A 26,463-nucleotide genomic window follows, 5' to 3' on the forward strand; every position below is an offset into this window, starting at 1 on the left:
TCCTGGTACTAGTAACGGGTCACCGGTGTGTGCGAACCAGAGAGGAGGTGTTGGAGCCGGGTTTGGCCAGTGTCGGATTGGGCTGAACAGGTCTCTGGCTTGGAGGCCGTGTATTGTTGGTAAATGGGTAACGTTAACTAGCTACTGGAACCAGTTCCGTGGTTGGCATGCGACTTTAGCTAGTTAACGTTATTCGGCTAGCGAACACTTCCTTACACGGAGAACATAGTTAACTAGCTATATGTCAAAACCAGACGAACTAATTTGCTTACGTCCATTTATGCCTAAATGGCCTCATTGTTTTGTTTAGTTGGATGTTGTGCCTCAGCGACTGACAGCTAACGCTAGCTAGCTGGCACACAAAGCTACGTTCCGCTTTTGTTCTGGCACGGGTGGACAGGACAGTAGATCGCGGTGATAATCGATCCCTGGTATTAAATAATGATTAACCCAGTTAGAGCCAACAATGCCTATTTCCGGGTGGCGAACACAACGACTCGAGCGTGTTGAACAAGAGACTGTGATTTCCGGGTGTTTCCAAATAGGTAGCTAATGTTACATGTCTAACATGGCATAAACCGCTGTTGTCTGCTTGCATGGAATAACATACTTTAATGCTATTTTCATGCAATACAGACTGGGGGTATTTTTTTATATATATTTGTATTTCAAGTGGCTGTCTTGAAGCGTTGTCTGGATGGCAGGACCTAGCTTGCTGGCTAGCTAATGATACCTGCAGAGGGGGGCGTGTTCGTTACGGTATAGCTCAATGCATGGAGGCGTCTGCTCATTGTAGTGTGTCTGTGGTTGATAGGTGTGTGTACACCTCGGAGCCATGATGGTGTGTGAGAGGTAGAGAGAGGAGTTTTGCGATATCACAAATTCGGGCTGTATTTCCCAAGACTTCTCTTCCTCTCCATCTGTGTATCAGTACAAGGCCTTATGATTCAGACAGAGGTTGAGGTTCAATGATAAAAAAAACATGGAAACAGAAGCAGACCACCTGGTTGTCTAGATAGAAAATACCTTACCACTGAACACACTCCTCGCCTGTTGAGTGGGTGGAATCCACATCACCTGAGGTGTAGGCTGTTGGAAACTATCTTCTCCAAGTGGAAAAATTGAGGTATGTCCCTCGCTGTTTGGTTCTGTTTGCTTCCATTTGGTTCCTAGAGTAAACGGTTCGGTCTGTTACAAAACTTTTTGCAACAGTCTGCAACTAATGAATACACCCCTGGCTGGGCTGCGTTCAGCAGGACACAATGTTGTGGAATGTTGCAGATGTCTTAAGTACAACTGACACATGTTAGAAAAGCATGTTTGCGCTACAGAATATATTCCTATAGGAACATTGCACAACCCTGTAGTCAATGTTCCTATGGTCTACTGATCAAGACAAGTGATGCCCTTAATACAGTTGTTGAACATAAGTACGCTCACATATCCAAGCCATCTGAGTCTATAGTAGAACATGTATAATAAGAAACAGGCATGCCTCCTGAAATATGACAACGCAAGCATTTGCTGCAGAATCATGTGGAGTAAACGGTATCAGAATGGGTTTCTGTCTAGCATGTCATGTAGGCCACATAAGATGAAATACACCAGACTTCTAATTTTACCCACCTACGATGCCTATTTACCTTTAGATCAGGGGTGTCAATCTAATTATATAGAGGGCCTAGTGTCTGCTGTTTTTTCCTTTCAATTAAGACCTAGACAACCAGGTGAGGGGAGTTCCTTAGTAATCAATGACCTTAATTAATCAATCAAAAGTACAAGGGAAGAAAGATAACCTGAAGACACTTGCCCCTCCGTGGAATAAGTTTGACAAGCAGTTTAGATAATCTATTACTACTGAAAGGGGCAAGTGGTGATGACAAGTGGGGTGGCAGTGTAGCCTAGTGGTTAGAGCGTTGGACTAGTAGCCGGAAGGTTGCGAGTTCAAACCCCCGAGCTGACAAGATACAAATCTGTCGTTCTGCCCCTGAACAGGCAGTTAACCCACTGTTCCCAGGCCGTCATTGAAAATAAGAATGTGTTCTTTAACTGACTTGCCTGGTTAAATAAAGGTAAAATTAAAACATTCAGATCCATTTCAAACTCTTGTCTATCAGTTAAATTGAATGTGGAAATCCCCCACACAAGTCATGAATTGACTGAAAGTATTGTCGAGATGGAATTTGACCCCAGTTTAGCGTGTGTGTGTTATTTATTTATGACACTGTGGGTGATTTGCAAAATGCTGGGTATGAAAAATAGGTTTTCCCCAACCCCAGTTGTTGCTTACCTGATTCACCTTATCAACCAGATAATTATTAGAATCGGATGTGTTAGATTAGGTTTGGAGTGAATATCTATTGGACGGTAACTCTCCAGGAACAGGGTTGGGGAGCCCTAACTTAGAATATGTTGTAATTTATGTTCTGCAAGTTGACTCCACTGGCTGGTGGACATAAATGTTGATTAATTCCAGTCCCTGCAAATGTGTATGTGTGTTCCAGATTGTGTTGAAAGGAGTGTATTGGAGGTGTGTGTGTCACTAACGATGTGTGTGTGTGTCTCCCTCTTCTCCCCAGGCCTTGGTGGAATGAGCAGTGTGTGTGTGTTGAAGGGTAAAGCAGTGCTCTGGCAGGACTCATTCAGCCCCCACCTCAGAACTTCAACTCCCAGCATGCCCGTGGTGCTGAGCAGCGGAGGACACGCCCCCCCGGCCGGACAAACCCCACATGCCCCGTCCCCTAGCCAACAGGTAAAGGTGGAGATGGATACAACCGCATATAGTCGGTAGACACTAATACAAACATGTCTCCTATTTGTACATTACATGTCACACAGACTGACAGACGTGCAGACAAATGAATACACTGCTCAAAAAAATAAAGGGAACACTTAAACAACACAATGTAACTCCAAGTCAATCACACTCACACAAATCAAACTGTCCACTTAGGAAGCAACACCGATTGACAATACATTTGACAATACATTTCACATGCTGTTGTGGCAATTAGCAAGACACCCCCAATAAAGGTGTGGTTCTGCAGGTGGTGACCACAGACCACTTCTCAGTTCCTATGCTTCCTGGCTGATGTTTTGGTCACTTTTGAATGCTGGCGGTGCTTTCACTCTAGTGGTAGCATGAGACTGAGTCTACAACCCACACAAGTGGCTCAGGTAGTGCAGCTCATCCAGGATGGCACATCAATGCGAGATGTGGCAAGAAGGTTTGCTGTGTCTGTCAGCGTAGTGTCCAGAGCATGGAGGCGCTACCAGGAGACAGGCCAGTACATCAGGAGACATGGAGGAGGCCGTAGGAGGGCAAAAACCCAGCAGCAGGACCACTACCTCCGCCTTTGTGCAAGGAGGAGCAGGAGGAGCACTGCCAGAGCCCTGCAAAATGACCTCCAGCAGGCCACAAATGTGCATGAGTCTGCTCAAACGGTCAGAAACAGACTCCATGAGGGTGGTATGAGGGCCCGACGTCCACAGGTGGGGGTTGTGCTTACAGCCCAACACCGTGCAGGACGTTTGGCATTTGCCAGAGAACACCAAGATTGGCAAATTCGCAATTAGCGCCCTGTGCTCTTCACAGATGAAAGCAGGTTCACACTGAGCACATGTGACAGACTTGACAGAGTCTGGAGACGCCTTGGAGAACATTCTGCTGCCTGCAACATCCTCCAGCAAGACCGGTTTGGCGTGGCGTGGTGTGGGGTGGCATTTCTTTGGGGGGCCGCACAGCCCTGCATGTGCTCGCCAGAGGTAGCCTGACTGCCAATAGGTACCGAGATGAGATTCTCAGACCCCTTGTGAGACCATATGCTGCTGCGGTTGGCCCTGGGTTCCTCCTAATGCAAGACAATGCTAGACCTCATGTGGCTGGAGTGTGTCAGCAGTTCCTGCAAGAGGAAGGCATTGATGCTATGGACTGGCCCGCCCGTTCCCCAGACCTGAATCCAATTGAGCACATCTGGGACATCATGTCTCGCTCCATCCACCAACGCGACGCTGCACCACAGACTGTCCAGGAGTTGGCGGATGCTTTAGTCCAGGTCTGGGAGGAGATCCTTCAGGAGACCATCCGCCACCTTATCAGGAGCATGCCCAGAAGGGAGGTTGGGCGTTGTAGGGAGGTCATGCAGGCACATGGAGGCCACACACACTACTGAGCCTCATTTGACTTGTTTTAAGGACATTACATCAAAGTTGGATCAGCCTGTAGTGTGGTTTTCCACTTTCATTTTGAGTGTGACTCCAAATCCAGACCTCCGTGCGTTGATACATTTGATTCCATTGATAATATTTATGTGATTTTTGTTGTCAGCACATTCAACTATGTAAAGAAAAAACTATTTAATAAGAATATTTAATTCATTCAGATCTAGGATGTGTTATTTTAGTGTTCCCTTTATTTTTTTGAGCAGTGTAGTTTTTGGTGCAAAACTGGCGGGGCCAGAGGCGTTAGCTAAGTGTGCCTGTGTCGCAGGGCGTGGCGGGTGCCGGTCGGTCTCAGGATGATGCCATGGTGGATTACTTCTTCCAGCGGCAGCACGGAGAGCAGCCTGGGAAACACCGCTGGCCCATTGGGGATAACATCCACGACAGCCAGGTACTCTGTGTGTGTGTGTGTGTGTGTGTGTGTGTGTGTGTGTGTGTGTGTAAAATCAGAAAATGGTCTGGGTTAATGTGTGTGAGTGTACACCCTCAGTCTTTACCGACCATCTCTCTCTGTTGCTCTGTGTAACCTTGCCTCTCAGTAGGGGTGATTATGTGTGTGGTACTCTAACATTGTCTCTGTCTGTAGGTGTGTGTTACTCTACACTTGTCTGTGTGTGTTACTCTAAACTTGTCTCTTTCTGTAGGTGCGGTCGATGGATGAGCTGAACCATGACTTCCAGGCCCTGGCCCTAGAGGGGCGTGCCATGGGAGAGGTAAGGGGTCAGGTGTTAGAGGTCAAGTAGTTTGAGGACTGTAGACACAGCTTACCAAAGGCCATGTGGTGGTAGGAAGACTGAAACCCAGAATAGTGTCCTGTCATACAGCACATCCAGCTGCTGTAGGAATCTTCAGCATTGTAATGTTAGCTAGCAGTTATCTTGGTAGTTATATAGCGAAGACATTGAGGAAAATGTCCTTACACTTCATATTTCTCTTTCCGTTTCTCTCGCTGTCCCTTTCGATGTTTCGCTCCTGTCTCTCCTCTACAGCAGCTTCTGACAGGTAAGAAGTTTTGGGAGAGTGATGAAGCGGGGAAAGACGGACCAAAAGGGATCTTTCTGGACCAGTGGAGGGACAGCGCGTGGGGGGCTACAGGTAAGACAGAGGGTGGGCCCAGTCCCAGGATTAAAACACCAATGGGTCAACACACCAAAGTCTGTGCCCAGCCTAATGTGTGCGTGTTTGGAGACTGACGGTAGGGTGCTCTCTAATTTCCCCTCCCCAGACCACTCGGTATCTCAGCCAATCATGGTGTCCCGTCGGCCTGGCGGTGGGTTCCATAGCGGCGGGGAAGTGGGCGGGTCAGTGATGTCACCGCGGTCAGAGAGTGGGGGTTTAGGAGTCAGTATGGTAGAGTACGTCCTCTCCTCCTCTCCCGCCGAAAAACTGGACTCCTGCCTACGCAAGGGACCCTACGTAAGTAGCCTAAACCCGTTTCCACTATCATTCATTTATCACTATAACCAACTCCCTTTTATCACTGACAACCTGGACTCCTGCGCTAGGTTCTATTGTAGTCTGAACCTGGACTCCTGCGCTAGGTTCTATTGTAGTCTGAACCTGGACTCCTGCGCTAGGTTCTATTGTAGTCTGAACCTGGACTCCTGCGCTAGGTTCTATTGTAGTCTGAACCTGGACTCCTGCGCTAGGTTCTATTGTAGTCTGAACCTGGACTCCTGCGCTAGGTTCTATTGTAGTCTGAACCTGGACTCCTGCGCTAGGTTCTATTGTAGTCTGAACCTGGACTCCTACGCTAGGTTCTATTGTAGTCTGAACCTGGACTCCTGCGCTAGGTTCTATTGTAGTGTTGTTTAGCACTCCCTCCATCTTACTGGTTCATTCCTTCCTGCACTCCTCTGTCGATCACATCCTCTGGTCAGTAAAGGCACAGTGATACATCTCTCAATCACAATGTTTTCAATCTGTCCATCCATCGACTTCTACATCTCTATTGCTCGCTCTCCCTCTGACAGGGCCCAAGGGATGGAGAGGTGGAGGATGAGAAGAGGGAGAAACCTAAGGCTGCGTTTGAAGTAGAGAAACTCGAGATGACGGAGGGAGAGAATGATGTCATCAGTGATGTCATCAACCCTAATGGGCTACCTGTTCAGAATGGCCTGGACGTGGACGTCAAAGAGTACAGGTACACACACACACACACACCAGCACACACCGGCACACACACACACCGGCACAAACCCACCCACACACCGGCACAAACACCAGCATACACACATTCACTCACACCGGCGCACACACATTCACACACACCAGCGCACACACATTCACACACACCGGCACACACACACTCACTCACACCGGCACACACACACTCACTCACACCGGCACACACACACTCACTCACACCGGCACGCGCACACTCACTCACACCGGCGCGCGCACACTCACTCACTCACACCGGCGCGCGCACACTCACTCACTCACACCGGCGCGCGCACACTCACTCACACCGGCGCGCGCACACTCACTCACACCGGCGCGCGCACACTCACTCACACCGGCGCGCGCACACTCACTCACACCGGCGCGCGCACACTCACTCACACCGGCGCGCGCACACTCACTCACACCGGCGCGCGCACACTCACTCACACCGGCGCGCGCACACCACGCGCGCACACTCACTCACACCGGCGCGCGCACACTCACTCACACCGGCGCGCGCACACTCACTCACACCGGCACGCGCACACTCACTCACACCGGCGCGCGCACACTCACTCACACCGGCGCGCGCACACTCACTCACTCACACCGGCGCGCGCGCACACTCACTCACTCACACCGGCGCGCGCACACTCACTCACCCACACCGGCGCGCGCACACTCACTCACACCGGCGCGCGCACACTCACCCACACCGGCGCGCGCACACTCACCCACACCGGCGCGCGCACACTCACTCACTCACACCGGCGCGCGCACACTCACTCACTCACACCGGCGCGCGCACACTCACTCACTCACACCGGCGCGCGCACACTCACTCACTCACACCGGCGCGCGCACACTCACTCACTCACACCGGCGCGCGCACACTCACTCACACCGGCGCGCGCACACTCACTCACACCGGCGCGCACACACTCACTCACACCGGCGCGCACACACTCACTCACACCGGCGCGCACACACTCACTCACACCGGCGCGCACACATTCACTCACACCGGCACACACACACCAGCATACACACACACCTCCCCATGTTCTCTCCTGCTCTCTTTCCTCTCTTCAGTCGTCAAGGCCAGATGCAGCCTGCGGGGACAGACACTGACATGATGGGGGGTGTAGGGGGATGTGTAGGAGGGGAGGGTATGGTCCCCATGGGAGGAGGCGGGGGTCCCAAACCCCAAGAGGACTTCTCTGGTGTGGAACAGGGCGTTACCATGGATACCATGGAGTCTGTGATGGAGCCTCTGCAGTTTGATTACAACTCCCAGATGGCCATGGACTCACAGCCCACCGTGGGGCTGTTTGACTACAGCAACCAACAACAGGTGTGTGTGTGTGTGGGGTATGATGATGACCACCATGGACTCCTGGACTACTGCAGTCCACTTTGGGCTGCGGGTGTTTTTATTTGTTGGACAGAAGACTGTTAAACACCATGAAATCAGCTCCAAGTAATTTTAATGAAATCTGTTCCCATGTATTCCCACGTATAATACAGAGACACGTGATCGTATTCAAATGTCAGCAAGGTTTGCAATGATTGTTTTAGTCAAATGTTGTGTCTCTTTGGTCTTGCGGTCAATTTGCAGTCTACAAATGATTTGTAATTAAGTTTCTGCTCACAGCCACCCCCTCAAGAAAAAATAATCCCTCAGTTTAATCTAGTTGATATTCCTTGGTGTATATACTCAAATCAAATAATATTTCATTTGTTGTGCACATATTTTGTGTGTGAACAGCAGTAGTTATATAGGGCCGAGCGGGTGTGGTATATAGCTAATATACCACGGCTAAGGGCTGTTCTTAAGCATGACGCAACACGGAGTGTCTGGTTACAGCCCTTGGCCGTAGTATATTGGTCATATACCACAAACCCCCAAGGTGCCTTATTGCTATTATAACCTGGTTGCCAATGTAATTAGAGCAGTAACAAGAAATGCTTTGGTGGTATACGGTCTGATTTGACACTGCTGTCAGCCAATCAGCATTCAGGGCTCGAACCACCCAGTTTATAAACTAGAACAGCTCTTAGCTGTGGTATATTAGCCATCATGCCTTATTGCTTAAATATATCATATGAAGTGGGTAAAGCAGTATGTAAACATAATTAATATTATCCATAGTGTTCAATAACTGTAAATAGGGAAGCACTCTCTAAGGTACAAGGTTGAGTACTGGGTGTGAGCAGACTGTGTATGTATGTACACTACCGGTCAAAAGTATTAGAACTCCTACTCGTTTAAGGGTTTTACTATATTTGTGCTATTTTCTACTTTGCAGAATAATATTGAAGACCTTAAAACTATGAAATATCACCAAAAAAGTGTAAAACATCAAAATATTTTTTATATTTGAGATTCTTCAAATAGCCACCCTTTGCCTTGATGACAGCATTGCACACTCTTGTTATTCTCTCAACCAGCTTCACCTGGAATGCTTTTCCAACAGTCCTGATGGAGTTCCCACATATGCTGAGCACTTGTTGGCTGCTTTCCTTCACTCGGTGGTTCGACTCATCCCAAACTATCTCAATTTGGTAGAGGTCGGAGGATTATGGAAGCCAGGTCATCTGATGCAGCACTCCATCACTCTCCTTCTTGGTCAAATAGCTCATACACAGCCTGGAGGTGTGTTGGATCATTATCCTGTTGAAAAACAAATGATAGTCCCACTAAGCGCAAACCAGATGGGATGGCGTATCGCTGCAGAATGCGTTGGTAGCCATGCTGGTTAAGTGTGCCTTGAATTCTAAATAAATCACAGACGGTGTCAACAGCAAAGCACCATCACACCTCTTCCTCTATGCTTCATGGTGGGAAATACACATGCAGAGATCATCCGTTCACCTACTCTGCGTCTCACAGAAGACACGGCTGTTGGAACCAAAAATCTCACATTTGGATTCATCAGACCAAAGGAAAGATTTCCACTGGTGTAATGTCCTTTGCTCGTGTTTCTTGGCCCAAGCAACTCTGTTCTTCTTATTGGTGTCCTTTTAGTAGTGGTTTCTTTGCAGCAATCATCTGATACAGCACTCTGTCACTCTCCTTGGTCAATAGGCCTTACACAGCCGCAAACCAGAAGGAATGGTGTATCACTGCAGAATGCTGGGATAGCCATGCTGGTTAAGTGTGCCTTGAATTGTAAGTGAATTACAGACCGTGTCACCAGCAATGCACACCTACACCATCACACCACCTCCTCCATGCTTCACAGTGGGAACCACACACGCAGAGATCATCTGTTCTCCTACTCTGCATCTCACAAAAGACACAGCGGTAAAATTTGGACTCATCAGACCAAAGAAAAGATTTCCACTGGGCTAATGTCCATTGCTTGTGTTTCTTGGCCCAAGCAAGTCTCTTCTTATTGGTTTCCTTTAGTAGTGGTTTCTTTGCAGCAATTTATTGGTTTGCAATCTGAGGTGCAGTTAACTCTAATGAACGTATCCTCTGCAGCAGCGGTAACTCTGGGTCTTCCTTTGCTGTGGCAGTCCTCAAGAGAGCCAGTTTGATCATAGCGCTTGATGGTTTTTGCGACTGCACTTGAAGAAACTTTCAAAGTTCTTGACATTTTCCGTATTGACTGATGTGTCTTAAAGTAATGATGTATTGTTGTTTCTCTTTGCTTATTTGAGCTGTTCTTGCCATAATATGGACATGGTATGTTACCAAATAGGGCTCTCTTCTGTATACCACCCCTACCATGTCACAACTGATTGGCTCAAACGTATTAAGAAGGAAAGAAATTCCACAAATTAACTTTTAACAAGGCACACCTGTTAATTGAAATGCATTCCATGTGACTACCTCATGAAGCTGGTTGAGAGAATGTGAAGTGTGCAATGCTCTCATCAAGGCAAAGGGTGGCTATTTGAAGAATCTCAAATATAAAATATATTTTGATTGGTTTAACACTTTTTTTGGCTACTACATTTTTAAAACTTAATTAGGCAAGTCAGTTAAGAACAAAATCTTACTTACAATGATGGCCTTGTTCAGGGGCAGAACGACAGATTTCTACCTTGTCAGCTCAGGGATTCGATCTTGCAACCTTCCGGTTACTAGTCCAACGCTCTAACCACTAGGCTACCTGCCATCCTACATGATTCCATGTGTTATTTCATAGTTTTGATGTCTTCACTATTATTCTACAATGTGGAAAACAGTCCAAATAAAGAAAAATCCTCAAATGAGCAGGTGTTGTTGACCGGTAGTTTTGGAAAGAAAAGCAATTTTTTTTTGTCCATTTAAAATAACATCACATTTAATCGGAAATACAGTGTAGACATTGTTAATGTTGTAAATGACTATTGTAGCTGGAAACGGCTGATTTTTAATGGAATATCTACATCGGCATACAGAGACCCATTATCAGCAACCATCACTCCTGCGTTCCAATGGCACGTTGTTAGCTAATCCAAGTTTATAATTTTAAAGGCCTAATTGATCATTAGAAAACCCTTTTGCAATTATGATAGCACAGCTGAAAACTGTTGTTCTGATTTAAAGAAGCAATAAAACTGGCCTTCTTTAGACTAGTTGTGTATCTGGAACATCAGCATTTGTGGGTTCGAATACAGGCTCAAAATGGCCAGAAACAAAGACTTTCTTCTGAAACTCGTCAGTCTATTCTTGTTCTGAGAAATGAAGGCTATTCCATGCAAGAAATTGCTGAGAAACTGAAGAGCTCGTACTACTCTGTCACAGAACAGTGCAAACTGTCTCTAACCAGAATAGAAAGAGGAGTGGGAGGCCCAAGTGCGCAACTTAGCAGGAGGACAAGTACTCGCAAGTCCTCGACTGGAAGCTTCATTAAATAGTACCCACAAAACCCCAGTCTCACTGTTAACAGTGAAGATGCGGCTCCGGGATGCTGGCCTTCTAGGCAGAGTTCCTCTGTCTAGTGTCCTTTTGCCCATCTTAATCTTTTCTTGTGGTGTTTTTCTGCTGTTTTGCAGGTACTATTTAATGAAGTTGCCAGTTGATGTCTTGTGAGGTGTCTGTTTCTCAGACTAGACACACTGTCTACACTGTATTTCTGATCAATTTTATATTTTAAAGGACAAAAAATGTGATTTTCTTAAAAAACAAAACAAAAACAAGGACATTTCTCAATGACCCCAAACTTTTGAATGGTAGAGTGTGTGTGTGTGTGTGTGTGTGTGTGTGTGTGTGTGTGTGTGTAATAAATAACCTGTGTGTGTAGTTGTTTCAGAGACCCAGTGCTCTAGCACTGCAGCAGCTGACAGCAGCCCAACAACAACAGTACGCCTTGGCAGCAGCACAGCAATCTCACATTGGTAAGTTTTAGGTGAAAGACATGTTCAACATGATGCTCTGCTGACCCATTTCTGGGAATTTATTCAGTGACAAAGTTCTTGGACTGTGTGAGTTCCTGTCTCACTGACCTCTATCTCTGTGTGTTATCAGGTCTGGCTCCTGCGTTTGTTCCCAACCCTTACATCATCAGTACGGGTCCGCCTGGAACTGACCCCTACGCTGCTGGACTGGCAGCTGCTGCAACACTGGGTGAGAGGCAGATACACACTCACCTGCCATTTCTATTCCATGTCCAGCGGCAATGCCTCCCCAGTGGGGGAGTGAGAGGACACACCTACTCATTCCAGGGTTTTTCTTTAAAAAAAAAAACTTTTTTCTATATTGTAGATTAGTAGTGAAGACATCAAAAAGATGAAATTACACATATTTGAGATTTTTCAAGGTAGCCACCCTTTGCCTTAGATGACAGCTTTGCACACTCTTGGCATTCTCTCAACCAGCTTCATGAGGTAGTCACCTGGAATGCATTTCAATTAACAGATGTGCCTTAAGTTCATTTGTGAGATTTCTTTCCTGAATGCATTTGAGCCAATCAGTTGTGTTGTGACATATAGTAGAGGTGGTATACAGAAGATAGCCCTATTTGGTAAAAGACCAAGTCCATATGGCAAGAACAACTCAAATAAGCAAAGAGAAACGGCAGGCAATCATTACTTTAAGACACGAAGGTCAGTCAATATGGAAGATGTCATGAACTTTGAAAGTTTCTTCAAGTGCAGTCACAAAAACCACCAAGCGCTATGATGGCTCATGAGGACTGCCACAGGAAAGGAAGACCCAGAGTTGCCTCTGCTGCAGAGGATAAGTTCATTAGAGTTACCAGCCTCAGATTGCAGCCCAAATAAATGCTTCACAGTGTTCAACTAACACACATCTCAACATAAACTGTTCAGAGGAGACTGCGTGAATCAGGCCTTTTATGATGATCGAATTGCTGCAAAGAAACCACTACTAAAGGACACCAATAAGAAGAGACTTTCTTGGGCCAAGAAACACGAGCAATGGACATTAGACCAGTGGAAACCTTTCCTTTGGTCTGATGAGTCCAAATTTAACCACTGTCTTTTGAGAGATGCGGAGTAGGTAAACTGATGATCTCTGCGTGTGTGGTTCCCACTGTAAAGCATGGAGGTGATGGTGTAGGTGTCCTTTGCTGGTGACACTGTCTGTAATTCACTTACAATTCAAGGCACACTTAACCAGCATGGCAATCGAAGCATTCTGCAGTGATACACCATTCCTTCTGGTTTGCGGCTGTGTAAGGCCTATTTGACCAAGGAGAGTGGTGGAGTGCTGTATCAGATGACCTGGCCTCCACCATCATCTGATCTCAACCCAATTGAGATGGTCTGATGAGTTGGACTGGAGAGTGAAGGAAAAGCAGCCAACAAGTGCTCAGAATATGTGGGAACTCCTTCAAGACTGTTGGAAAAGCATTCCTCATGAAGCTGGTTGAGAAAATGCCAAGAATGTGGAAAGGGTGGCAACTTAGAATAATCTAAAATATATTTTGATTTTGTTAAACACTTTTTTGATTCCATGTCTCGCTTCATAGTTGTGTTGTCTTTGCTATTATTCTACAATGTAGAAAAGAGTAAAAAAAAAAACCCTTGTAGGTGTTTCCAAACTTTTGACTGGTACTGTCTGTGGGTGGGTGTGTGTGTGTAGATAAGTGTGTATATAAACTCAGCAAAAAAAGAAACGTCCCCTTTTCAGGACCCTGTCTTTCAAAGATAGTTTGTAAAAATCCAAATAACTTCACAGATCTTCATTGTAAAGGGTTTAACAAGTCCAATACAGCAAATGAATCTACCCATCGTGTCCGATTTTTAAAATGTTTTACAGCGAAAACACAACATATATTTACGTTAGATGACCACCAAATTCAAAAACACACAGAGCGATATTTCAGTCACAAAAGCATAAATATAGATAAAATGAATCACTAACCTTTGATTATCTACATCAGATGACACTCATAGGACATCATGTTATACATGTATTGTGTGTTTTGTTCGATTATGTGTGTGTATGTATATATATGTGTATATGTATATATGTATGTGTATATGTATATATGTATGTGTATATGTATATATGTATGTGCCCCCCATGAGCCCCACCTTTATAGTAGAATCATACAACCAGAATCTAAAGACGGTGACATCTTGTGGAAGCCCTAGGAAGTGCATTCTCATCCATATCTAAGGTGGACATCCAAAGGCACTGTTTTCTAAATTGAGTTCTCACTTCCTGTTTGGATTTCTTCTCAGGTTTTTGTCTGCCATATGAGTTCTGTTATACTCACAGACAGAATTCAAACAGTTTTAGAAACTTCAGAGTGTTTTCTATCCACAGATAATAATACTATGCATATATTCCCATCTGGGAAAGAGTAGGAGGCCGTTTACTCTGGGCACGCCTTTCATCCAAAAGTGAAAATACTGCCCCCTAGCCTCAACAGGTTTTAAACACTGTTCCCATGCTTGTTCAGTGAACCGTAAACAATTGATGAACATGCACCTGTGGAACGGTCGTTAAGACGCTAACAGCTTACAGACGGTAGGCAATTAAGGTCATATTTATGAAAACTTATGACACTAAAGAGGCCTTTCTACTGACTCTGAAAAACATCAAAAGAAAGATGCCCAGGGTCCCTGCTCATCTGCGTGAATGTGCCTTAGGCATGCTGTAAGGAGGCATGAGAACTGCAGATGTGGCCAGGGCAATAAATTGCAATATCTGTACTGTGAGACGCCTAAGACGGCGCTACAGGGAGACAGGATGGACAACTGATCGTCCTCACAGTGGCAGACCACGTGTAACAACAACTGCACAGGATTGGTACAGCTGAACATCACACCTGCGGAACAGGTACAGGATGGCAACAACAACTGCCAGAGTTATACCAGAAACGCACAATCCCCTCCATCAGTGCTCAGACTGTCCTCAATAGGCTGAGAGAGGCTGGACTGAGGGCTTGTAGGCCTGTTGAAAGACAGGTCCTCACCAGACATCACCAGCAACGACGTCGCCTATGGGCACAAACCCACCATCGCTGGACCAGACAGGACTGGCAAAAAGTGCTCTTCACAGACGAGTTGCGGTTTTGTCTCACCAGGAGTGATGGTCGGATTCACATTTATTGTTGAACGAATGAGTGTTACACCGAGGCCTGTACTCTGGAGCGGGATCGATTTGGAGGTGGAGGGTCTGGGGCGATGTGTCACAGCATCATCGGACTGAGCTTGATGTCATTACAGGCAATCTGCGTTACAGGAAAGACATCCTCCTCCGTCAAGTGGTGCCCTTCCTGCAGGTTCATCCTGATATGACCCTCCAGCATGACAATGCCACCAGCCGTACTGCTCGTTCTGTGCGTGATTTCCTGCAAGACAGGAATGTCAGTGTTCTGCCATGGCCAGCGAAGAGCCCGGATCTCAATCTCATTGAGCATGTCTGGGACCTGTTGGATTGGAGGGTGAGGGCTAGGACCGAAATTTCCGGGAACTTGCAGGTGCCTTGGTGGAAGAGTGGGGTAACATCTCACAGCAAGAACCGGCAAATCTGGTGCAGTCCATGAGGAGGAGATGCACTGCAGTACGAAGTGCAGCTGGTGGACACACCAGATACTGACTGTTACTTTTGATTTTGGCCCCCCCCCCTTTTTGTTCAGGGGCACATTATTCCATTTCTGTTAGTCACATGTCTGGAACTTGTTCAGTTTATGTCTCAGTTGTTGAATCTTGTTATGCTCATACAAATATTTACGCGTTAAGTTTGCTGAAAATTAACGCAGTTGACAGTGAGGGAAGGTTTTGTTTTTTTGCGGAGTTTATATATACAGTTGAAGTCAGATGTTTACATACACTTAAGTTGGAGTTTTTAAAACTTGTTTTTCAACCACTCCACAAATGTATTGTTAACAAACTATAGTTTTGGCAAGTTGGTTAGGACATCTACTATGCATGGCACCAGTAATTTTTCCAACAATTGTTTACAGACGGATTATTTCACTTTTATAATTCACTGCATCACAATTCCAGTGGGTTAAGTTTACATACACTAAGTTGACTGTGCCTTTAAACAGCTTGGAAAAATCCAGAAAATGATGTCATTGCTTTATAAGCTTCGATAGGCTAATTTACATTAGTTGAGTCAATTGGAGGTGTGGATGTATTTCAAGCCCTACCTGTCTCTTTGCTTGACATCAAAAGAAATCAGCCAAAACCTCATAAAAAAAAATTGTGGGCCGCCACAAGTCTGGTTCGTCTGTGTGAGCAATTTCCAAACACTTGGCGGTACCACGTTCATCTGTACAAACAATAGTATGCAAGTATAAACACCATGGGACCACGCAGCTGTCATACCGCTCAGGAAGGAGACGCGTTCTGTCTCCTAGAGATGAACGTACTTTGTCGCGAAAGGTGCAAATCAATCCCAGAACAGCAGCAAAGGACCTTGTGAAGATGCTGGAGGAAACAGGTACAAAAGTATCTATAGCCACAGTGAAACGAGTCCTATATCGACATTACCTGAAAGGCCACTCAGCAAGGAAGAAGCCACTGCTCCAAAACCACCATTAAAAAAGCCAGACTACGGTTTGCAACTGCACATGGGGAGAAAGATTGTATTTTTTGGAGAAATGTCCTCTGGTCTGATGAAACAAAAATAGAACTCTTTGGCCATAATGACCATTGTTATGTTTGGAGGAAAAAGAGGGATGCTTGCAAGCCGAAGAATACACCATCCCAACCGTGAAGCACGGGGGTGGCAGCATCATGTTGTGGGGTTGCTTTGCTGCAGGAGGGACTGGCGCACTTCACAAAATAGGTGGCATCATGAGGTAGGGAAATGATTTGTATATATTAACGCAACATCTCAAGACATCAGTCAGAAAGTTAAAGCTTGGTTGCAAATGGGTCTTCCAAATGGACAATGACCCCAAGCATACTTTCAAAGTTATTGCTTAAGGACAACAAATCAAGGTATTGGAGTGGCCATCACATAGCCCTGACCTCAATGCTATAGAAAATTTGTGGGCAGAACTGAAAGCGTTTGCGAGCAAGGAGGCCTACAAACCTGACTCAGTTCCTCCTGACAGCTGGTGTAACGGGCCAAAATTCACCCAACTTATTGTGGAAGGCTACCCGAAACGTTTGATCCAAATTAAACAATTTAAAGGCAATGCTACCAAATACTAATTGAGTGTATATAAACTTCTGACCCACTGGGAATGTGATGAAAGAAATAAAAGCTGAAATAAATAATTCTCTCTACTATTATTCTGATATTTCACATTCTTAAAATAAAGTGTTTATCTTAACTGACCTAAGATTGGACATTTTTACTAGGATTAAATGTCAGGAATTGTTCAACTGAGTTTTTAAATGTAGTTGGCTAAGGTGTATGTAAACTTCCGACTTCAACTGTATCATTTAGCAACTTGCAGTCATGCATGCATACTTATTACATATGCATACTCCAAGGAATTGAACCCACTATTCTGGCATTGTATGTGCCAACCAACTTATCGTGTGTGTATTCAGGCCCAGCGGTGATGCCGCCTCAGTACTACGGGGTGACTCCATGGGGAGTGTATCCAGCCAATCTGTTCCAGCAACAGGCTGCAGCTGCCAACAACTCAGCCAATCAACAGGCTCAAGGACAGAACCAGCAGAACCAACAACAGGTCAGTGGCTTCCTATTGGCTAGACCTCTCCTCAACTGCTCTCCTATTAGATGAATCTTCTGTCAGACATTTTTTGCCCGTCTTTCAATGCTAACCACTTTGTGCTTATAGATTGTTTCAACATGCATAGAGTAATTATTGATGCGATCATGCACATTATTTGCCCAGTCACGTTGTGTCCATGGCATTTTACTAAGGATAACACCAGTTTCAGACCCTCTGCCCTCTCTTTGTGTATCCTGTGTTTCCTAGGTAATGCGTGGGGGTGGTAACCAGAGACCCCTGACCCCTAGCCAAGGTCCACAGGGTCAGCAGAATGACCAGCTGATCTCCGCCGCAGCTGTCAACTCGGCGCTCGCCTTCGGACAGGGGCTGGCGGCCGGCGTGCCTGGTGAGACGCATACAGACACTCACATGCTTGTGCCTGCATACGCACAAATACACACCAGGTTTCTGTTGCCCCAGGCAACGTAACCCGGGAATATTTTAATTTACCGGCCATTTCATAAATTTACCTGAACCATATGCATTGGGTGTGTAACCCATTTGGTCGTCCACCGACAGTACTCAGAATGACAAATCACATTTAGATTAATTACCATAATCTAAACAGAATATGCAACTCCTGTAATGAAGTAGAACATTTTCCAAAATGCAATTCGTGAGAAAACACCATTCTTAACAGTGCACCTGATGAGATGAAAATCTCTACTAGAGACTTAGAGGGAGAATCTAAAGGTGCAACAACTAGGATGGTTTGCTAATATGACTAGGATTGTGCGTTTGGCTTTTCCCTACAAAGAAAGAAAGGTGATAGGAAAACCAAGAGAAATGCTGGTTTCAATGGAATATGAAAGGAAGTCTTTATAAAATAATTGCTTCCATGTTTCCATGGTCAGATTTGGTCTAGGCTACTTTTAAGCAAGGTAAGACATGCCTCATAATATGAAGTGAAATTTCAGTTTTCAAAATGCATCCTACCTGCAGCTCACATTGCAAAGCGGTGGGTGACGCTCTGATAACATGCCCATCCTTGCCTATTGCACATGAATGGGAGGCACACTAGTTGAGAAATAAAAATAGTAGCTCTTTAATTGTGGGTATCAAAACCGTTTTTAATAAGTTATTTATTTTAGAGTTGTTGCACAATGACTGGGTTTATAAAAGCACATTTCACCCCAGCAGCTCTATTGTGCTCAAAATAGGCTCTCTGTAGGCTGTGCGCATGTGATAAATACACATGCTCCAATTTAATTCCACAAAATTATGCAAATTAACCTTTAGACCCATAAGCATGACTGTCAAATGTTTTTCCGTTGACTTGTATTTCCATCAATTAATTGAAGAGCACTATCCCTGTCGCCAGCAACAATTTTATTTACCGGCCTTTAGTTTTTTTAATCTGCCAAAAGCCGGCAATTACCGGTTTACGGACATTCTGAGACACACACACAGGTCAAACACAAGTTTTCCCAAACAAGGTCCTCGGGACCCCAAGGGTGCACGTTTAGGTTTTTGCCTCAGCACTACACAGCTGATTCAAATGATCAACTAATCATCAAGCTTTGAATCAGCTGTGTAGTGTTGGGGGGGAAGAAATAAAAACGTGCACACCTTGGGGTCCCGAGGACCGAGTTTGAGAAATTCTGGTCTAACTCGTGTTACTCTCTGCAGGCTATCCCATGCTGGCTCCAGCTGCCTACTATGACCAGACGGGGGCGCTAGTGGTCAACACAGGTTCTAGGGGCGGACCTGTACGCCTCATGGCCCCCGCAGGCTCAGTTATTATCTCTCCATCCGCTGCACAAGCAGGTAACACACTCCTCCATTTACACTGTCATTCCATTTGGGGTGGCAGGTAGCCTAGTGGTTAGAGGCAGGTAGCCTAGTGGTTAGTGTTGGGTCAGTAACCAGCAGGTAGCCTAGTGGTTAGAGTGTTGGGTCAGTAACCAGCAGGTAGCCTAGTGGTTAGAGTGTTGGGTCAGTAACCAGCAGGTAGCCTAGTGGTTAGAGTGTTGGGTCAGTAACCAGCAGGTAGCCTAGTGGTTAGAGTGTTGGGTCAGTAACCAGCAGGTAGCCTAGTGGTTAGAGTGTTGGGTCAGTAACCAGCAGGTAGCCTAGTGGTTAGAGCGTTGGGTCAGTAACCAGCAGGTAGCCTAGTGGTTAGAGTGTTGGGTCAGTAACCAGCAGGTAGCCTAGTGGTTAGAGTGTTGGGTCAGTAACCAGCAGGTAGCCTAGTGGTTAGAGTGTTGGGTCAGTAACCAGCAGGTAGTCTAGTGGTTAGAGTGTTGGGTCAGTAACCAGCAGGTAGCCTAGTGGTTAGAGTGTTGGGTCAGTAACCAGCAGGTAGCCTAGTGGTTAGAGTGTTGGGTCAGTAACCAGCAGGTAGCCTAGTGGTTAGAGTGTTGGGTCAGTAACCAGCAGGTAGCCTAGTGGTTAGAGTGTTGGGTCAGTAACCAGCAGGTAGCCTAGTGGTTAGAGTGTTGGGTCAGTAACCAGCAGGTAGCCTAGTGGTTAGAGTGTTGGGTCAGTAACCAGCAGGTAGCCTAGTGGTTAGAGCGTTGGGTCAGTAACCAAAAAGGTTGCTCGATTGAATCCCTGAGCTGAAAAGGTACAAATCTGTCGTTCTGCGCCCTGAACAAGGCAGTTAACCCACTGTTCCCCAGTAGGCCGTCATTGCAAATAAGAATTTGTTCTAAACTGACCTTCTGAGTTAAATAAAGGTTAAGAACATTTTTAAAAGACTCTACCCCTCTCTCTCTCTACCCCTACCCCTCTCTCTACCCCTACCCCTCTCGCTGCCTCTACCTCTCTCGCTGCCTCTCTCACTGCTTCGCTCTACCTCTCTCGCTCTGTGTCTCGCTCTGTGTCTCGCTCTGTGTCTCGCTCTGTGTCTCGCTCTGTGTCTCGCTCTGTGTCTCGCTCTGTGTCTCGCTCTGTGTCTCGCTCTGTGTCTCGCTCTGTGTCTCGCTCTGTGTCTCGCTCTGTGTCTCGCTCTGTGTCTCGCTCTGTGTCTCGCTCTGTCTCTCGCTCTGTGTCTCGCTCTGTGTCTCGCTCTGTGTCTCGCTCTGCCGCTCGCTCTGCCGCTCGCTCTGCCGCTCGCTCGCTCTCTCGCTCTGCCGCTCGCTCTCTCGCTCTGCCGCTCGCTCGCTCTCTCCGCTCGCTCTCTCGCTCTGCCTCTCGCTCGCTCTCTCGCTCTGCCGCTCGCTCTCTCGCTCTGCCTCTCTCTCGCTCTCTCGCTCTGCCTCTCGCTCGCTCTGCCGCTCGCTCGCTCTCTCGCTCTGCCTCTCTCGCTCTGCCTCTCTCGCTCTGCCTCTCTCTCTCTCGCTCTGCCTCTCTCTCTCGCTCTGCCTCTCTCTCTCTGCTCTGCCTCTCTCTCTCTCGCTCTGCCTCTCTCTCTCTCGCTCTGCCTCTCTCTCTCTCGCTCTGCCTCTCTCTCTCTCTCTCGCTCTGCCTCTCTCTCTCTCGCTCTGCCTCTCTCTCTCTCGCTCTGCCTCTCTCTCTCTCGCTCTGCCTCTCTCTCTCTCTCGCTCTGCCTCTCTCCTCTCTCTCTCGCTCTGCCTCTCTCGCTCTGCCTCTCTCGCTCTGCCTCTCTCTCTCTCGCTCTGCCGCTCTCTCGCTCTGCCGCTCTCTCGCTCTGCCGCTCGCTCTCTCGCTCTGCCGCTCGCTCTCTCGCTCTGCCGCTCGCTCTCGCTCTGCCGCTCTGCTCTCGCTCTCTCTGCTCGCTCTGCTCTCTCGCTCTGCCTCTCGCTCTGCCTCTCGCTCTGCCTCTCGCTCTGCCTCTCGCTCTGCCTCTCGCTCTGCCTCTCGCTCTGCCTCTGCCTCTCTCGCTCTGCCTCTCGCTCTGCCTCTCGCTCTGCCTCTCTCGCTCTGCCTCTCTCGCTCTGCCTCTCTCTCTCGCTCTGCCTCTCTCTCTCTCGCTCTGCCTCTCTCTCTCTCGCTCTGCCTCTCTCTCTCTCGCTCTGCCTCTCTCTCTCTCGCTCTGCCTCTCTCTCTCTCGCTCTGCCTCTCTCTCTCTCGCTCTGCCTCTCTCTCTCTCGCTCTGCCTCTCTCTCTCTCGCTCTGCCTCTCTCTCTCGCTCTGCCTCTCTCTCTCTCTGCCTCTCTCTCGCTCTGCCTCTCTCTCTCGCTCTGCCGCTCGCTCTCTCGCTCTGCCGCTCTCTCTCGCTCTGCCGCTCGCTCTCTCGCTCTGCCGCTCGCTCTCTCGCTCTGCCGCTCGCTCTCTCGCTCTGCCGCTCGCTCTCTCGCTCTGCCGCTCGCTCTCTCGCTCTGCCTCTCGCTCTGCCTCTCGCTCTGCCTCTCGCTCTCTCTGCCTCTCGCTCTGCCTCTCGCTCTGCCTCTCGCTCTGCCTCTCGCTCTGCCTCTCGCTCTGCCTCTCGCTCTGCTCGCTCGCCCTCTCGCTCTGCCTCTCTCGCTCTGCCTCTCTCGCTCTGCCTCTCTCGCTCTGCCTCTCTCGCTCTCTCGCTCTGCCCCCCTCTCCCCCTCTCTCGCTCTGCCCCCCTCTCTCGCTCTGCCCCTCTCACTCTCCAGTGGCGGCTGCAGCAGCTGCGGGTGGCGGGGCTAACGGCGGTATGGGAGGCGGGGCCAATGGTCCGTTCCGAGGCATGCAATCCCAGCAGCCTCAGCAGCAGGGGGGAGGGGCTATGTCAGGAAACTCCTTTTATGGATCCTCCTCTCTCAGCAACTCCTCCCAGAGCTCCTCCCTCTTCTCTCAAGGTAGCCAAACAACGTACTGTGAGTGAAAACAAAACGGGTGAATTGACAGATGTTGTGTTCCAGGCGAACTACATTGCAGACATTTCAATGGATGCATGCCATTTCATCGACTTCACAATCGGGCAGTTTAGTTGATATGTCAAATATCTATCCAGAAGTTAGATCCCGCAGGGGTCTGCAATGTAGTCAGCCTGGAACGTGGCCAAAATGTGTGTGCAAATATTATTTAATTTACCATTTAAATTCCGAAACAAATGTAGATTAACGAAGGCGATATGTTGTTTTCTTTACAGGCTCCGCCCAGCCAGGCCCTGGCTCTGCCTCTCTGGGGTTTGGTCAGAGCAACTCTTCACTGGGAGCAACATTGGGAGCTACGCTGGGAGGCTTTGGGACCGCAGGTGTGTGTGTGTGTGGTGTTTTATTGTCTCATCTCGCTCCCTCTCTATCCATGTGCAACCCAAGGCTGATATTCAGTAGGCTGGATGGAGAGGCTTCTCATTGTGTTTAACTGTCTGTAGCCTGCTGTCCTCTGTGTATAACTCCCTCTACCGGCCAACTGTAGTGACAGCTGTGTGTGTGTGTTTAATGGTCTCTCTGTCTCCCTCCAGTGGCTAACTCCAGTGGTGGGAGTGGTTCTCGTCGTGACTCTCTGACTGGCAGTAGTGACCTGTACAAACGCACACAATCGAGTCTCACTCCCATTGGTCACGGGGGGTTCTACAACGGAACCCTTGGCTTTAGCTCCTCCCCCGGGCCTGTCGGAATGCCCCTGCCCAACCAAGGCCCCTCCCACTCCCTAACCCCACCCCCATCTCTGTCCAATCACAGCTCCTCATCCAACCTCAACCTGGGTGAGTGACGAAGTCTATTAAAATGCTGACATAACTTGCATTGTATTTTTAGGGTTAGTGTATTATAACATTCTATCAGTGTTTATTATTATGTTATCCAACCAGTACTAACCATCACTTCTCTCTGAACCCTCCCCACAGGAGGTCTGACCAATGGCAGCGGTCGTTTCATTTCTGCTGCTCCGGGGGCGGAGGCCAAGTATCGCAGTGCCAGTTCTGGCTCCTCCCTCTTCTCTCCCAGCAGCCAGCTCTTCCCATCGTCACGGCTACGTTACGGAATGTCGGATGTGATGCCGTCAGGGCGGAGCCGGCTCCTGGAAGACTTCCGGAACAACCGCTACCCCAACCTGCAGCTGAGAGAGATTGCTGGGCACATCATGGAGTTCAGTCAGGACCAGCACGGCAGCAGGTAGAGACACGTCATGGAGTTCAGTCAGGACCAGCACGGCAGCAGGTCGACACACACACATCATGGAGTTCAGTCAGGACCAGCACGGCAGCAGGTAGACACATCATGGAGTTCAGTCAGGACCAGCACGGCAGCAGGTAGAGACGCATCATGGAGTTCAGTCAGGACCAGCACGGCAGCAGGTAGACACATCATGGAGTTCAGTCAGGACCAGCACGGCAGCAGGTAGACACATCATGGAGTTCAGTCAGGACCAGCACGGCAGCAGGTAGACACATCATGGAGTTCAGCCAGGACCAGCACCGGAGCAGGTAGACACATCATGGAGTTCAGTCAGGACCAGCACGGCAGCAGGTAGAGACGCATCATGGAGTTCAGCCAGGACCAGCACGGCAGCAGGTAGAGACACACACATCATGGAGTTCAGCCAGGACCAGCACGGCAGGAGGTAGAGACACACACATCATGGAGTTCAGTCAGGACCAGCACGGCAGGAGGTAGAGACACACACATCATGGAGTTCAGCCAGGACCAGCACGGCAGCAGGTAGAGACACATCCGTCAGCACCAGCATGGCAGCAGGTAGAGACACATCATGGAGTTCAGCCAGGACCAGCACGGCAGGAGGTAGAGACACACACATCATGGAGTTCAGTCAGGACCAGCATGGCAGCAGGTAGAGACGCATCATGGAGTTCAGTCAGGACCAGCACGGCAGCAGGTAGACACATCATGGAGTTCAGCCAGGACCAGCACGGCAGCAGGTAGACACATCATGGAGTTCAGTCAGGACCAGCACGGCAGCAGGTAGAGACGCATCATGGAGTTCAGTCAGGACCAGCACGGCAGCAGGTAGACACATCATGGAGTTCAGCCAGGACCAGCACCGGAGCAGGTAGACACATCATGGAGTTCAGTCAGGACCAGTACGGCAGGAGGTAGAGACACACACATCATGGAGTTCAGTCAGGACCAGCACGGCAGGAGGTAGAGACACACACATCATGGAGTTCAGCCAGGACCAGCACGGCAGCAGGTAGAGACACATCCGTCAGCACCAGCATGGCAGCAGGTAGAGACACATCATGGAGTTCAGCCAGGACCAGCACGGCAGGAGGTAGAGACACACACATCATGGAGTTCAGTCAGGACCAGCATGGCAGCAGGTAGACACGTAGACCACACAAATAATCTCATCACTCCTGTCCAGTACCAAAACATAGACCTACTGCCTCATCCTCAATGACGGACACCAGATGTTGTCTGCTTGGATGCTGGGTCTACCTACATGTCTTTTACAACTGGAATGTTCTATTTAGAAACCATGGTGTCATTCCCTCTCTCTCATGTCTTTCAGCTCTCTCCTCATCCCTGTCTCTCTTTCCTCCCGTTCTCCTTATTACTCAACCCCCTCAATGCAATTCAATACACTTTATTGGTATGGAAAGTTTTGGAGCTTACATTGCCAATGCAGAAATATAGAAACATGTTGAATCTAGAGATGAAACCGTATGAAAATTTAATATTGCGATTATACTGACCAAAATTATCGCGGTTAGCTGTATCGCTGCGGTTAGCTGTATCGCTGCGGTTAGCTGTATCGCTGCGGTTAGCTGTATCGCTGCGGTTAGCTGTATCGCTGCGGTTAGCTGTATCGCTGCGGTTAGCTGTATCGCTGCGGGTTAGCTGTATCGCTGCGGGTTAGCTGTATCGCTGCGGGTTAGCTGTATCGCTGCGGTTAGCTATTATCGCGGTTAGCTGTATTATCGCGGTTAGCTGTATTATCACGGTTAGCTGTATTGTCTGTATTATCGCAGTTCTCTTATCGCGGTTATCTGTAGTATTGCGGTTATCTGTAGTATCGCGGTTATCTGTATCGGGGTATTGTTCAAATGTGCTGGAAATGTTCAGAAAGTACTGACACTGAAATCATTTCACCAAGTTTTATATTGAAAACCAACAAATACAATTAGCAGCACTATGCACTTTTTGTTTGCATAAACCATTAAAATAATAACATTAAAAAATGGCACTGTGGCCATGGGGTAAAATTTTCCCTAGTGCAGGTTTTAAGAACACAACCTTAAGTAAGCAATCCAATAAACAAACAACAAATTAAATTAACAGCATGGTAACCTTTATCAGCCTCAGAAAGCCAGGCCTCTCAACAGTTTGAAATGGCATCATGTCCTTTGCAATGTAATATGAAAGGGCTGGAGTGAGGTCTGAGCATTTTTTTTGATGTGGGTGCATAAGCAGCCTGCCTTTTTTTTAAATGCTTGCTCAGTGTCTGTCACAACTGTAGATGAGGGACCAATAGCATCACTGGGTTTGCAAGTTGCACACCCACTCTGTAATAGGGAATAGCAAATGCATTATTATTGGTGTTGTCACATTATTATTATTATTATTATTATTATTATTATTACACACACACAGTCCATCTGTGTTGCATTTGACTATATGCAATGACCCCATGCACAATTGACATAAATACAAATGAATCTTAAGAAGACAGTGATAGTAATTGCAATGAGCCCAACAATTGTCTTTGTATAGGAGTCTATAGTGTTTCTCCAGTTGGAACACTTTTACAACCAAGTTGACAACTGACAGATTTTAAATGAACAAAATGTGTTGGTTGGATAACTAAACTACATAACGTGTTATTGTGTGCAATGGGCGAATAGAGTCTGCAGACACATACAACAGCAGAACAACGTGTTGTGTTTTTACAAGAGTAGATAGCACTGAAAGCTTCAGTTTACATTATTGACAAGCTATTAGCAAGTTAGACGGACAAACCATGACATTTTTCCCCATTCCGAAGTCCTCACATCATGCATTAGGCTGAAAGTTAATTGACCTAGCATTCGCTATAAAGTAGAGGGTGGTGATCACGAAGACCACTCAAGAGATTTGAAGTGTTGCAGGTTATGCAGACAGAGTGACCATCTTCGATTAAGTTTCCCTCTGCACTCTTGTAAAACCCAAAATACAACCACTTGGTCCTCTTTGAAGGCTGAAAAATCTCCGGA

General features: G+C 47.5%; 1 protein-coding gene across 5 annotated transcripts in view; it reads left to right on the plus strand.

The window, feature by feature from the left end:
* The window catches only part of pum1 (pumilio RNA-binding family member 1), a 34,634-nt gene that overhangs the window by 361 nt on the left and 7,810 nt on the right, over positions 1-26,463 (plus strand). The window contains exons 2-17 of one of the 5 annotated variants that reach the window (XM_042295414.1): positions 2,580-2,752; positions 4,490-4,612; positions 4,866-4,934; positions 5,211-5,316; positions 5,447-5,637; positions 6,195-6,364; positions 7,480-7,741; positions 11,625-11,718; positions 11,849-11,947; positions 17,308-17,450; positions 17,703-17,841; positions 19,125-19,262; positions 21,980-22,183; positions 22,459-22,563; positions 22,774-23,016; positions 23,158-23,425. In XM_042295414.1, coding sequence (XP_042151348.1) covers positions 2,591-2,752; positions 4,490-4,612; positions 4,866-4,934; positions 5,211-5,316; positions 5,447-5,637; positions 6,195-6,364; positions 7,480-7,741; positions 11,625-11,718; positions 11,849-11,947; positions 17,308-17,450; positions 17,703-17,841; positions 19,125-19,262; positions 21,980-22,183; positions 22,459-22,563; positions 22,774-23,016; positions 23,158-23,425 — 2,516 coding nt within the window. In that variant the 5' untranslated portion in view covers positions 2,580-2,590. The remainder of the gene's footprint in view (positions 1-2,579; positions 2,753-4,489; positions 4,613-4,865; positions 4,935-5,210; positions 5,317-5,446; positions 5,638-6,194; positions 6,365-7,479; positions 7,742-11,624; positions 11,719-11,848; positions 11,948-17,307; positions 17,451-17,702; positions 17,842-19,124; positions 19,263-21,979; positions 22,184-22,458; positions 22,564-22,773; positions 23,017-23,157; positions 23,426-26,463) is intronic. The other 4 variants (XM_042295416.1, XM_042295415.1, XM_042295418.1 and 1 more) reach the window with 4 other exon arrangements.

Source organism: Oncorhynchus tshawytscha, linkage group LG13 (assembly GCF_018296145.1).
Source record: "Oncorhynchus tshawytscha isolate Ot180627B linkage group LG13, Otsh_v2.0, whole genome shotgun sequence".
NCBI lineage: Eukaryota > Metazoa > Chordata > Actinopteri > Salmoniformes > Salmonidae > Oncorhynchus > Oncorhynchus tshawytscha.